The 14,605-nt window shown below is 37.9% G+C and overlaps 2 protein-coding genes across 16 annotated transcripts in view; both read right to left on the reverse strand.

Moving 5' to 3' along the window:
- ARL3 (ADP ribosylation factor like GTPase 3) overlaps positions 1-14,605 on the reverse strand; it is a 537,289-nt gene that overhangs the window by 453,801 nt on the left and 68,883 nt on the right. The gene's annotated exons all lie outside the window — the stretch shown is intronic.
- NT5C2 (5'-nucleotidase, cytosolic II) overlaps positions 1-14,605 on the reverse strand; it is a 183,834-nt gene that overhangs the window by 23,514 nt on the left and 145,715 nt on the right. For 2 of the 14 annotated variants that reach the window (XM_050804139.1, XM_050804135.1), the window contains exons 2-3: positions 11,035-11,214; positions 1,463-1,523 (exon numbers count right to left, since the gene is read on the reverse strand). The exons of 8 other annotated variants lie outside the window; for them this stretch is intronic. In XM_050804139.1, coding sequence (XP_050660096.1) covers positions 1,463-1,523; positions 11,035-11,055 — 82 coding nt within the window. In that variant the 5' untranslated portion in view covers positions 11,056-11,214. Of the gene's footprint in view, positions 1-1,462; positions 1,524-5,320; positions 5,374-11,034; positions 11,215-14,605 lie in introns of all 14 variants that reach the window. 4 more of the 14 variants (XM_050804140.1, XM_050804145.1, XM_050804138.1 and 1 more) reach the window with 3 other exon arrangements.

Consider the following 14,605-nt stretch of genomic DNA (forward strand, 5'->3'; position numbering starts at 1 on the left):
TGGTGAAACCCCATTTCTACTAAAAACACAAAAATTAGCCGGGCATGGTGGCTCGCACCTGCATTCCCAGCTACTTGGGAGGCTGAGACAGGAGAAATCCTTGAACCCAGGAGGCAGAGGCTGCAGTGATCCAAGATTGCACCACTGCACTCCGGTCTGGGTGACAGAGCGAGACTTCATCTCAAAAAACAAACAAACAAACAAAAGCTCTTTGTGATAGGGTATATATACTAAACTACCACTGCAAAACATGAATTTCTAGATTACATAAACCATCAAAACTTAAGCTTGGGTGTTGAAACATACACTTCTCCCTCCAATTTTTTTCAACTAGTCCAAAATAAACTGCTCTACTCACAAGTGGGAATGGATTTAGTAAAGAGAATCCAAGTTCTGCCCAGACAACACTATTTCATCAAGCTCTATATTAATCAGTAATACCTACAAGCTATTGACATTTTCTCATAAGCGTCCCAGATAATCATTTCAGCAACACAAACTCCCTGGTCATTAAATTATCTGCTATATAGTACAACCAATGTTGGAGAAGCAGAATTGCAGCCGCACAGAGCATGAATTTAGATGTTTTATTCTAAGTGTCCCTAGTGATAAACATATTTGTTGTGACCTGGTGGCAAAAATTCCTGAAGCTAAGTACCGCCATTCCTTTGAAAATAAAAATAAAATACAAAAAAATAAAATTCCTTTTTTAATCAACCAGGCTCTACAAAGCCAGCCTCAGATATTTATGGGAAACCATATATATCTCCTCAGACTTAGAGCTTTATGCCTCTCCACAGCTGCAAAGGCTCTAATTTCAATTTCTCTCCCACAACTGTGGCATGTAAATGATGCACAGCTTCAAGCTCAACTCTCACAATCGACTTTCTGTGGTTCCAAAACCCAGGTAATAGCTTCAGAGTAAACATAACTTCACACATTATCTGCTTATTTCTTCTCCCAGAAGGTACTCTGGCCTACCACTAGTTACTCGATATAGGCAGACAAAGGAAGAAGCTATTTTAAGGGCTGGAGTCCAAAAAGGAGGACTGCTTCAGCCACTAGGACAGCACACAGTGTTCTCAGGTTACATAATTAGACTATAAAGAAAACAACCAATGCTTTAAAAGTTGAAGTTACTGAGAGCATTTAAAGATATTCTTTATTCCATAATCTGCAAGGAAAAAACAGTTCTTCAAAAAATAACTCTGTTTTCGGGATGAAAGTTGTGGGCTCTGTTTTGAGTAGATGCTGTTCATACAAGATAGAATATATGTTAAAAGATGAAGTCCCTTTGGAATGTGCAGAAGACTTTCCGCAGGGAAGTCTGGAATTCTCATGCACTTTTTACCATTGCCACCAAGACACACTATGTAGTAATTTATAGATTTAGAAAAATAAAGGGCAAACCTCTACAGAGGTTCCAGCCTAGCAGAGTGTTGCTGCCAAAATGAGAACTCACATGAGGCAGATGCAGATGCAGTGTGTGTCACTCCAGTCTTGAAGGAGTTACACTGGCTCTCCTGTTAAAAAACAAAACAAAGCAACAAAACAAAACAAAAACAAAAACAAAAGCTGGTTTTAAAACTGTTGTGATGGGCTGGAACAGAGAGATACCATTTGGAAACTGGTATTACAGGAGTTACTACTGCCCTCCAATTTAGAAGCCTCTGACCATCACTAAAATTAGCCTAATTGGCCATAACAAAACAAGGGTATTGAATATTATTGTGTATTATTTACTTTTCTGGCACCCTGAGTCTGGAATGCAAGCCAAGTCTGATCCTAAAATGTTAAGTCGAAAGACAAACAGAAAAATAAGTCTACTGGTCTTAGTTTATTTTCTCTAGCACATTTCAGGCTAACACAATAGAAACTGAATGCAGCTGGGAAATGGTGTTTAAAATTAAACTATGGGTAGTGAAACAGACTGAATAAAGGATATAAAAACAAACCAGAGTGGCCTCACCTTGCTTCCAAGTACCCATTTTAGCTGAGTCTACCTATACCTAACTACTAGGTTAGTCATTATCAAGATTCTAGTCATCATTATCAAGATGACTACAATCAACTGCACACTGCTAAAAATCTAACCAGATACCTAAATTTGGAATGGAAGGAAATTTTTAAATTTTGATTGTCAGTGGAAATCTGCCCTTAGTAAGCCAATATATACTCTATAAAGTTAAAAGAAACTACCTAGTCCAGTAAAATAACTGAGTTGAAGATACATAATCCATTAAGTATACTGACACTTTAAAGATATGCATTATGTTTAACTTTATAGGGAGTCATTTTCCCTAGAGACATTTAGGTTTTTGAAAACATGTCACTGGGCTCCTCCAATTCTTAGATTTTTGGGGTACTCAACCAAAGAGCACAAATGACCAGATGTAATGTCTAAAAGTCCTAAAAGCATTACAACACTACCAGCAGTCACAATGAAAACCAAAAATGCAACTCAACCACCCAAGAATAGTCATTTGCTTTTATGTTATAAGTATGATCAACATCAACATGCTCATCTATTTAGCTGTAGGTTACATAATGTTGGTTCTCTAGGCCTCTAACTAGAAAAGGTGATAACGCACATTTTTCTCTGAGAAAATTTTAAGTGAGATCTTTCCAATTATCATATAAACAAATGCCCGAGGACTTTTTTCATTTTCCAAAACTATATGAAAATCCTACACATTAAATAGACACAGGCAAAAATTTTATCTCTAACCTAAGAGATCACAAATGACCTAAAAAAGATATTTTCATATCTTTCTAAATTTTCAAAGCAAATTTCCTAAAATGGCCTTATTTTTAATTTACTTAAAACAGCTAGATATCATGGCAATACTTCTAGTAATACAAAGTAAAACACACTCCCAAATGACTAGATGTGTAAATAAGTAAAATAAGTGGACTTTGAGCGACTGCCAATTTCAGTTTATTGCAAGCAAATGCAATTAAATGGTAATTAAGAGTTATTTGTTTTAAAAATATTAAGATTAGAAGAATATTTTTAAATAAAATGAAAAAAATACCTAATTCAAAAATATCCTATCTGAGAATCTGTATACTTACAAAGATCTTGTATTTTCCGTACTGTTTTCAATTTAAGACAGAAAAATTGAAAATTATTGAGATAACTTTTAAAAATCATCTTTAACCAAAGGAGCTGCTTGTAATACAAATACAAAAACAGAAATAGCTAATATATATTTTTTTCCAAAAATAAACAGACCATAGCACTCAAATGCCTGTACTAAAGTTAGAGGAATTTAACAAACATTTGGATACCTACTGTGTACCAGGTACTAGAAGCTGAGAACAAAAAACAAAATAATGTATGATCCTGGGCCTTGAAGGAGCTCATAGCTCATGGTATATTACAGGGGATATACACTTAGATATTTATAATAAGTTTTAGGAGATCAATAAGACTAATCAAATGACTAAGAAAGTATAGAGGGACAAAAAGGGGGCCAATCAATCCAGCCCAGGAAGTCTTCTTAAAAACTATGCATGATTTATGTATGATTTATTCAGGCTTATACAGATAACTCATTTTTATAACCAATTTCTCAAGGTACTATAAAGTTTACCTGACAACTCTCTGAAATTCAGATTCAGCTAATACATTACAAACATCTATGTCAAGACTAGGCAAGTGAATTAATGTGTGAAGTGGGATACATGAGGGTGTACATCTTGTCTAGAGAAGAAAGTGGCTACTCAAGTGTAGTTGACTTCCCTGTGGGAATGGGAGCCAAATGTTCCCAATTGTGTGGTAACAGCCAACCTAGACTTTTACCTGTAATCTCTCAATTGTGTAATACTGACCCAATTAGGCCGGCATGGTGGCTCACGCCTGTAATCCCAGCACTTTGGGAGGCCGAGGCAAGTGGATCACGAGGTAAGGAGTTCGAGACCAGCCTGGCCAATGAAACCCTGTCTCTACTAAAAAATACAAATTAGCTGGGTGTGGTGGCGCACACCTGTCCTGGTGGCATGTGCCTGAATCACTGGAACCCAGAAGGCAGAGGTTGCAGTGAGCTGAGATCGCACCACTGCACTCCAGCCGGGGTGACAGAGTAAGACTCTGTCTCAAAAATAAATAAATAAATAAATAAATAAATAAATAAATAAATAAAAATAAAAATACCGACCCAATTAAACAAACAAAAACTCTTTCAGCCAAACTATGGTCTGTGGTCTAAGTTGGGTCCATGGGCCAACAGTGTGCACCCCCAGCCTATACTTTAGGTCATATACTTCCACATACATTATCTATCCTATTTAATTGAAATGTTTGACTATCTTCTTCAAAGAGTCTTAAGGAAATAAACAGACCCCTTTAGGTACTTAATGAATTGGAAATCTAGATGGAAATAAATTCATTCTTTAATAACAAAGTATTCTGGGTAATGTCAGTCTATTCATCCCGAGGAAAAAACTGAGGAAGTGGATTAAAAACAGAAAATAAAAGAACCTCTATGTGGTCACTTGATGTGGACTCCTATAATCGTCTGAATCTGATTTCTTCACTTGATTATCAAAACAGAACAAATGTTCCCAGTGACAGAATCACAACGTCCTCATGATCTGCTTAGGTATTAGTGATCTAGTTCAGGTAATACTGAACCCACTACAGTATTAGTGTCTTATTCATAAGGTTTAATCTAAATCTTTGCTACACAACTTGATTCCATTATCATTTGTCCTTTCCTCATTGGCCATTATCTGCATGATAAAACAAACATCCAGAGAATGTGTAAGCAGAAAGGAGATAATGAATCAAAGGTAGCTATTATGTTATTACTATGTTGAAAACAAGTTTAGTCATGTTGAAAATAGCCTTTGGCCAGGCGCGGTGGCTCACGCCTATAACCCCAGGACTTTGGGAGGCCGAGGCAGGTGGACTGCATGAGCTCAGGAGTTCAAGAGCAGCCTGGGCAACACAGTGAAACCCCATCTCTACTAAAATACAAAAAAATCAGCCGGGCATGGCAGTGTGCATCTGTAGTCCCAGCTACTTAGAAGGCTGAGGAGGAGAATTGCTTGAACCCGGGAGGCGGCAGTTGCAATGAGTTGCGATTGTGCCACTGCACTCCAGCCTGAGTGACAGAGTAAGACTCTGTCTCCAAAAAAAAAAAAGAAAATAGCCTGGATGCTGGGAGTGAAAAAATCATCTTAATAACTTCACTGATGCCACTAATATTATTACATGACATTCACACACAAAAAATATGGCCTACATTTGAATGCTTATATAATTGGCAATAAAAAGTAAAGATCATAAACACTAGTAATTGATTCTATCACTTACCATGTAATGGAGATGAAATGGGTTTTATTAAGCAATCTTTTACATTTCCTAATCTAGAAACAAACCAAGTGTTATTACAATTCAGAGAGATTAATTTCGTATTAGTGAAAACTTTAACTGGGATACAGACTTGACATAAAAGGAATCAAAGCTTGGAAACTAAGGGAATCAAAGCTTGGAAACTAAGTATAGACTCATATATTAAAAAGCTATCTAAAAAGTAATATACACCTAAAATATGCCATATATTTCATATGTAATATATGTCTAAAAATAATAGTTTGAGGATGTTTATCTCAACGAATACAAAGGCTTTCATCTACAAGTAAGATAATGCACTGGAGTATTATTTTTAAATTATTTCCTAACATGGAGGGACCACCTCAAAAGCACTGCCTGACTGTAGAAATAGTACTTTATTTCCTGAGGAAGGTACTGTAAGAAATTCTGAAGTTTAAGAAAAAGTAGTAAAGCAGCTAAAATAACAAGGGCTATAATATCTCAAATGGAAATGAAAAGACTAAAGGACCTTAACATTTAAATGCCTCTTTAAAAAAAAAAAAAAAACTTTATTGGTATTTTTTTAGTTTCTGCCACATTATTTTTAAATTTAATATTAAGGATATTTTTACTCATACACACAAAAGTAGAGGAAATATGTAATGAGCTGCTTTAAACACATCACACAGCTTTAACAACTTTTGCTATTTTGGATTCTTGTTTCATCCATCTTCCCTAATTTATTCTCACCAAACTTAATAAATTTTATCAAATCAGAAAGTTTTAAAATTGTTCTTTCATAAAACATTTTAAATAGCAGAAGTGTACACAAGTATTATGTATCGCACATACAGAATTATACTATATATACTATATATTATATATACTATAGTATATATAGTATATATGTTATACTATATATATACAGAACTATACTACGTTGTCAATATTACAGTCTGTGGGGAAAAGAAAGAGAGATCAGCCTGTTACTGTGTCTATATAGAAAGAAGCAGACATAAGAGACTCCATTTTGTTCTGTATTTGAGATGCTGTTAATCTGTGACCCTACCCAACCTTGTCCTTGCAAGAGACATGTGCTGTGGTGACTCAAGGTTTAATGGATTTTGGGCTGTGCAGGATATGTCTTTGTTAAACAAGTGCCTGAAGGCAGCTGGCTGGTTAAAAGTCATCACCATTCCCTTAATTTCAACTACCCAGGGACACATACACGGCCAAAGGTCCCAGGGACCTCTGCCTAGGAAAGCTAGGTATTGTCCAAGGTTTCTCCCCATGTGATAGGCTGAAACAATGCTGTTAAAAGGTTTATGGAGATGTTTGCATATGCATCTCAAGGCACAGCATTTTCCTTTAAACTTATTCATGTCACAGAGATTTTTGTTCATATGTCTTACTGCTGATTTCCTCCCTACAATGATCCTATTGTCCAGCCACTCCTTTATCTTTAAGATGGTAAAGATAATTATCAATAAATACTAAGGGAACTCAGAGACCGGTGCCGGCGTGAGTCCTCTGAAAGCTGAGCGCCGGTCCCCTGGGCCCACTTTTTCTTTCTCTATACTTTGTCTCTGTGTCTCATTTCTTTTCTCAAGTCTCTCGTTCCACCTAACGAGAAACACCCACAGGTGTGGAGAGGCAGGCCACCCCTTCACAGTCTTAATGAGAAAACCTGTTCTACCAACAGCATTGTTCTTTTGGTAAGATAGTACTGGTTATTATTATCAGGTATTAATATTCTTAGGAAATCAGAGCAAGAGATAGGTGGTATATTGGGCTAAAGAAAATAAAACAGTGTAACCACTGAGAAAATTTTTAAATAAGGGATGACACCAAAAGTAGCTTAGTTTAAATAAAGCTTAGTTCAGTTAAAGAAACAAACTACAAATGACAAGTATTTTTACCTAACAATCAATGGATTTGCTCCAAATTAAGCTGTCTCTCTCTAAAAGACAATTATCTCAAAATAACAGAAACAAAAATGGAATTCTGAAATGAAAATAATCAAACTGTATTATGATATATGACTAATAATGTCTGTTTAAAAACAAACATAATAGAACTTACACATCGAAATGAGCCTTCACCCATTCAAAACAATCACTCCCAGGCTGGGTGTGATGGCTCACATCAACAGTCTTAGCACTTTTGGGGGCTGGGGTAGGAGGACTGCTTGAGCCCAGCAGTTCAAGATCCAACTCGGCAACATAGCAAGGCCCTGTCTCTACAAAAAATTTAAAAATTAGCCAGCCATGGTGGCATACACCTATAGTCCTTGCTATTCAGGAGTTTGAGGTAAGAGGATCACTTGAGCCAAGTAGTTCAAGGTTATGGTAAACTACAATTGCACCACTGTGCTGCAGCCTGGGTGACAGAGCAAGAACCTGTCTCAAAACAACAACAACAACAACAAACAATATGCAGAAGCAACTGTATTTATCCAGAAGCAATATGTATTTATTCTAGTATTGCAACCACTACTCAAAACATTGAGAATTCTTATTTTCAAATTACTTTTAGAGTCTACAGCACATTATTCTAGACATCCTCCCTGGTGGCACATGTTTGTTCCTCAACAGGTGATGAATTTAATTGGAGGTGAGGGTTATTTGGAGCAACTAACGAATAAATGGGGAAAACGAGCTGGGTTTAAAAAAAAGTATGACTATGTAAAACAATAAAGCAGGTTTTGAGTTTATAAGCTGGCTCTGAAAACAATTCCAAAAGAATTCCTAAAATGTCTAAGCAAGCAATATTGGAGTAAGTTTTCCTCAATAAGGTAACTATATGAAGGATAACATCTTTTTGGAAGCATATTTTCTTATGTGCTTTATTTAAAAAAATTAGTCCTTTGCCCCATTTCATATGTGCTTAATTTTGCAAGTCACCTCAAAGGCCTTTTGGAAAAAAAGTAAAGTATAAATCCTATATCACAGTAGTCTTTATAGTCTATTAATCGTTTATTGCTTCATAGTTAAAACTATAAAGAATGGGCCGGGCGCGGTGGCTCACGCCTGTAATCCCAGCGCTTTGGGAGGCCGAGGCGGGCGGATCACAAGGTCAGGAGATCGAGACCACGGTGAAACCCCGTCTCTACTAAAAATACAAAAAAAATTAGCCGGGCGCGGTTGTGGGCGCCTGTAGTCCCAGCTACTCGGGAGGCTGAGGCAGGAGAATGGCGTGAACCCGGGAGGCGGAGCTTGCAGTGAGCCGAGATCGCGCCACTGCACTCCAGCCTGGGCGACAGAGCGAGACTCCGTCTCAAAAAAAAAAAAAAAAAAAAACTATAAAGAATGAACCTACCAGCTATGCAAATCTATTCACCATAGGCTTTGTCAACTTCAGTTTATGCTAATCAGAACGCTGATACAATTCAATGAATATGGCATGAAATTATCACATTTCTTTTCCTTTTTTTTTTTTTTTGGATAGGTCTCATTCTGTAGCCCGGGCTGGAGTGCAGTGGCACAATCTCGGCTCAGTGCAACCTCCGCCTCCCAGGATCAAGCAATTCTCCCGCCTCAGCCTCCAGAGTAGCTTGGATTATAGACGTGCACCACGCTCAACTAATTTTTGCATTTTTTTTGTAGAGATGGACAAAATTATCACATTTCATCATCACAAATCTCCTTTAGAGGTTGGGTCCTCATAATATATTCTGATTAGATTTTTACTTTGTTTAGTTTTATGAATGTTTTCTAATTTCTTTTTATTAATAATTTTATTAACCACAGTTATCTTTTTTTTTTTAAGGGATCATCTCTTTTTGGACAGGGATTTTTTTTTTTTTCTTTTTATCTGTTACCCTAGTTTCTCCGTTTAAATACTCAGCTTATTCTCTTACTCTACCCTGTTTGTGGGGGAGGGCAAAAGTCCAAAGACTCTTAAGAAAAAAGATCACTAAGGGAGATCATTAATGCATTCTTAAGTCAAACTACACCTATTTTTCTGTTCTTTAATCTTCAGTTGTATGCTTTTGATCCATTCACAAACCGATAAATCTCTTAAGAATAAGTCAGAGGGCCGGGCGTGGTGGCTCATGCCTGTAATCCCAGCACTTTGGGAAGCCGAGATGGGTGGATCACCTGAGGTTGGGAGTTCGAGACCAGCCTGACCAACATGGAGAAACCCCATCTCTACTAAAAATACAAAATTAGCCGGGCATGGTGACACATGCCTGTAATCTCAGCTATTCAGAAGGCTGAGGCAGGAGAATCGTTTGAATCCAGGAGGCAGAGGTTGAGGTGAGCTGAGATTGCGCCACTGCACTTCAGCCTGGGCAACAAGAGCAAATTTTTGTCTCCAAAAAAAAAAGTCAGAGGGTATATATAGGTTGGTAGGTTTCACTGACTTAGAAGCACTCATTCTCTCATACAAATATCTCTTGCACGTGTAATATGGAAGCCAGTAGGGTGAGGTAACGCGCATTTTCTAAGTTGTGAGGTGCATGCCCTGAGTATTATTTCATGAACTAGGACAATGAGAATTTATTTGGTCTTTTTGATAAAGGTTACCTTTCTTGGTTTGTACCAAAGACTTTTCAACAAATATATTCCTTAGAGACCACTCGTCACAGTAAGAACTTCAAATAGATGCAACTGGTTTACACACTATCCATAGTAAGTTCAACTCAGCTAATCTTCCATCTTAATTCATCACTATTATGAAGAGTTTCATCTTTCTTTAAGAAGAAATGCTAAAGCACAAACACTGACCTTTACCTTGTCATTGGTTTCATTAAACAAAAAAAGGCATGGCCAGTTGCAGTCTTACGCCTGTAATCCTAGCACTTTGGGAGGCTAAGACTGGTGGACTGCTTGAGTCCAGGAATTAGCGACCAGCCTGGGCAACATGGTGAAACCCCATTTCTACAAAAAAATTTAAAAATTAGCCAGGCATGATGGCACAAGCCTGTAGTCCCAGCTACTTGGGAGGCTGAAATGGGAGAATCACTTGAGCCTGGGAGGTGGAGGTTGCAGTGAGCTGAGATCGCATCACTGCACTCCAGCCTGGATGACAGAGACCCTTTCTCAAAAAAAAAAAAAGAAAGAAAGAAAAGAAAAGAAGTAAACTCAAAATGGATCACAGACCTAAATATAGGAGTTAAAACTATGAAACTCTTAGAAGAAAACATGGCAGAAAATCTTCCTTATATTGGATTTGGGAATGATTTAACAGCTATGACAGCAAAAGCACCGGCAACAGTAGAAAAAACAGATAAACTGGACTTCAAAATTAAAAACTTTTGTGCCTCAAAAGGCATGATCAAGAGAGGGAAAAGAAAACCCATAGAATGAGAGACAATATTTGCAAATCATGTATCTGATGAGGGATTAATATCCAGAATACATAAATATTAATATGCAGAATATGTAACTCCAGTTATTTAAAAAACCTAATTTAAAAAAACTGACATTTCTCCAAAGAAGTTATATAAATGACTAAATAAACACATGAAATGATGCTTAATATCACCAGCCATTAGAGAAACATTAAATCAAAACCATAATAAGATACCTTAACTTCACACCCAGTAGGATAAGTATTATCAAACAACAACAAGAAACCTGAAAATAAGTATTGCCAAGATGTGAAGAAATTGGAACTCTCATTCATGTATTGCTGGTGGGGATGTAAGATGTTACAGCCACTGTGGAAAACAGTTTGGCAGTTCTTCAAAAAGCTAAACATAGACTTACATTACGATCCAGCAATTCCATTCCTGGGTATATACCCAAAAGAACTGAAAGCAGGAAGCAGGAACTCAAACAGATGCTTAAACACCAATGTTCACAGCAGCCTATTCATAACAGCCAAAAGGTGGAGACAATCCCAACGTCCATCAGCAGATGAACAGATAAACAAAATGTGGTATATACCTACAATAGAATATTATTCAGTCTCAAAAGGTAATACATGCTATAACATGGACAAATTTGAAAAATATTATGCTAAAAGAAATAAGCCAGACATAAAACAAATATTGTACAATTTAACTTTTATGAAATATCTAGAATACACAAATTCATAGAGACAGAAAATAAATTAGAGGTTACTAGCGACTGAGGGGTGGAGGGAATGGGGAGTTATTGCTTAATGGGTATGGAGTTTCTGTTTGGGATGATGAAAAAGTTCTGGAAATGGATAGTGGTGAGCATTGTGCTTAGTGCCACTGAATGTGCTTAGTGCCACTGAATTGTATATTTGAAAATGGTTTAAAATGGTAATTTTATATTCTATACATTTTACCATAAATTTTTTAAATGCTGGACTTGAGATGTCTGTAGTGACAATACACCAATATTTCTTACTTTAAATTGTTTTTCTCACCCATTTAAGCACCTCCAATGCCAGTAAGTTTGGTGAGGATATACAATTGCTGACAGAAACACGATGAGTGCCCTGGACTCTAGTCCAAGTAAACACACCATCCAAAACATGTTCACTTAAATGTCAAGTGACTTGAGTCCATTCCAATAACAATAAAACAAGATCAGAGTGCATCTACTATGTTCAAGAGGGCAGGGATCAAAGGTCCTGAGATGCCTCTGCTAGTAGCAAGATAATGCTTTGATTTACTGACACCATGAGCCACTTTGTCTTAATTTCTTCCCTGGTACTCTTAACAGCTTTATTCAGTCACCATTCCCACACTTTAGGTTTGTTAACGCCAAGTGCTTGGGTTTGGGATAACTCCCCAGAGGCTAATAATATGGCCTAGAAAGGAGGGGAGGGCAGAAAAATTCAAAAGAGAGGAACCTAAAATATATTTCCAATCCCCCTAAGATTTTTTAATAGAGAAAAAAATGCACTGTTTAATTTTAGAATTCTTGGTGGGGCATGATGGCTCAAGCCTGTAATCCCAGCACTTTGGGAGGCTGAGGAGGGCAGATTACCTGAGGTCAGGAGTTCAAGACCAGCCTGGACCAGCCTGGCTGACCCCGTCTCTACTAAAAATACAAAAATTAGTCAGGCATGGTGGCGAACGCCTGTAATCCCAGCTACTTGGGAGACTGAGGTGTGAGAATCGCTTGAATCCGGAAGGAGGAGGTTGTAGTGAACTGAGATCACCGCACTGCACTCCTGCCTAGGTGACAGGGCAAGACTCTGTCTCAAAATAATAATAATAATAATTCTAACAACATTTCTAATACAGTACTTACATGGTAATCCTGAGACTTAATGAAGCTTTAAGATTATTTCTAAAAATTAAGCAAAAGAGAAACTATGTTTTAACTATGTGTTCTAAAGATAAAGATTACAATTCAACTGCAAAAGAAAGATGCAGTTTTGCCTAGGCAGGGTTTTCATTTGGGGGGAAAAATTAAGGATGATCTCTTTTGTTTACAGGTTTTTCTCTCTTATTGATATCTCATCTATAGTTACTGGATAATTTCTGTTCTGAAAGCTGGGAGCAGCATGAGAAATAGAAACTGACCTGAGTTTAAATTCCAGTTATGAGTTTTAACAAATCAGTTGCTAGTTATTGACAGGGTTTAGGACATTTGAACCCAAAATATGGTACCTTGGCTTTTAAGAAAACAGCAGAAGCAGGAAGGTCACTCTCACCACCCCACTTCTTCCCTAAAGCAAGTCATAAAATCTAGGAAGAATTGGCCTGGCGGCGGTGGCTCACGCCTGTAATCCTAGCACTTTGGGAGGCTGAGGCAGCCAGATCACGAGGTCAGGAGATCGAGACCATACTGGCTAACACGGTGAAACCACGTCTCAACTAAAAATACAATTAGCCGGCCATAGAGGCGGGCGCCTGTAGTCCCAGCTACTCAGGAGGCTGAGGCAGGTGAATGGCGTGAACCCGGAAGGCAGAGCTTGCAGTGAGCCGAGATGGCGCCACTGCACTCCAGCCTGGGCGAGAGCAAGATTCCATCTCAAAAAAAAAAACCTAGGAAGAATTTTTCTCACCTTCCCCTAAAGCAGGTCATACTACTCTCATTTGAGAGGTGTCCTCCTTACACCAAGAGGAAAGGAACCTCCTTACCTCTGAAGACCTAGCGACGCAGCAAAGATTCTGAATGAACAGAGCTTACTAAATTCCTCCCAGTTTATTACCATTAGATCATACCCCCTTTTGTCCAATCATACTTCTCTACAACTATCCACTTCTTTATCAATCCTGTCACAGAAAATACACAGGTTTACTCATTTCTTCAGGTCTTAATTTCCTTATGAAGGCTCCCGTGTCCCAAAAAACTTACATTAAATTAATCTGTATGCTTTTCTCTCACTAATCTGTCTTTTGTTATAGCGGCTACAGCCATGAACTTAAGATGGGAAGGAAAGACATTTCTTTCCCCTACATTATATGTAGGTCATTTTATCTGTACCCTTTTTGATTTTTTGACTTTTTGTTTGTTTGAGACAGGGTCTCACTCTACAGCCCAGGGTACAGGCGCAATCACAACTCACCAAAACCTCAAACTCCTTGGCTAATACCATCCTCCTCCCTCTGCTTCCCAAGTAGCTGGGACTACAGGCGTGCACTACTACACACAGCTAATCTTTTTTTTTTTTTTTTTTTTTTTCCTCTAAGTTCCAGGGTACACATGCAGTATGTGCAGGTTTGTTACACAGGTAAACATGTGCCATGGTGGTTTGCTGTACCACACCCTGCTACTCTTTATTTATTTTGTAGAGATGAGGTCTCACTATGCTGCACAGATGGATCTTCAACTCCTGGGCCCAAGGGCTCTCCAACCTCCCAAAGCACTGGGATTACCCCTGTAAGCAATCATGCCTAGCCTCATTTTTGTACAATGTTGCTAGTAATCCCTACCTCAGCAGGCTGTGGTGAGGATTAAAAGGTACATTGTACATAAAGTACATTTTCTAGTACATGTTCAACAAATGTTCATTCTTATCCTCCTGAAAATTTCTCAGAGAAAAGAGAAGGAGTGGACACTAGCCATGGTATCCACTGATTCTGAAATGATAACAGAAATAAGGAGCTTATTGCTGGATTTACTGAAATGGCACAGAATCTATAGTGCTGGAGCTGGAAAAAAAACTGGAACGTACCTCCTTCTGGATTTCCAAGCACAAGATTCACAAAACAGCCAAAAAACTCAAGCCTTCGTAACTGGGGGGCGGGGGGGGGGGTGGGAAGTCATTATGATTTCCCAAATGAGTCAAGTTAGAAATACTACATTTTCATAATCCTAAACCAAGAGTCACTCTATATTTCTGAAGGGCTTAAATACATATTAACAACTCATCCCCCCACTCCCTACTAGTATGTTGCTGTAGTCTTCC

The sequence above is a fragment of the Macaca thibetana genome, chromosome 9 (genome assembly GCF_024542745.1).
Source record: "Macaca thibetana thibetana isolate TM-01 chromosome 9, ASM2454274v1, whole genome shotgun sequence".
Lineage (NCBI taxonomy): Eukaryota > Metazoa > Chordata > Mammalia > Primates > Cercopithecidae > Macaca > Macaca thibetana.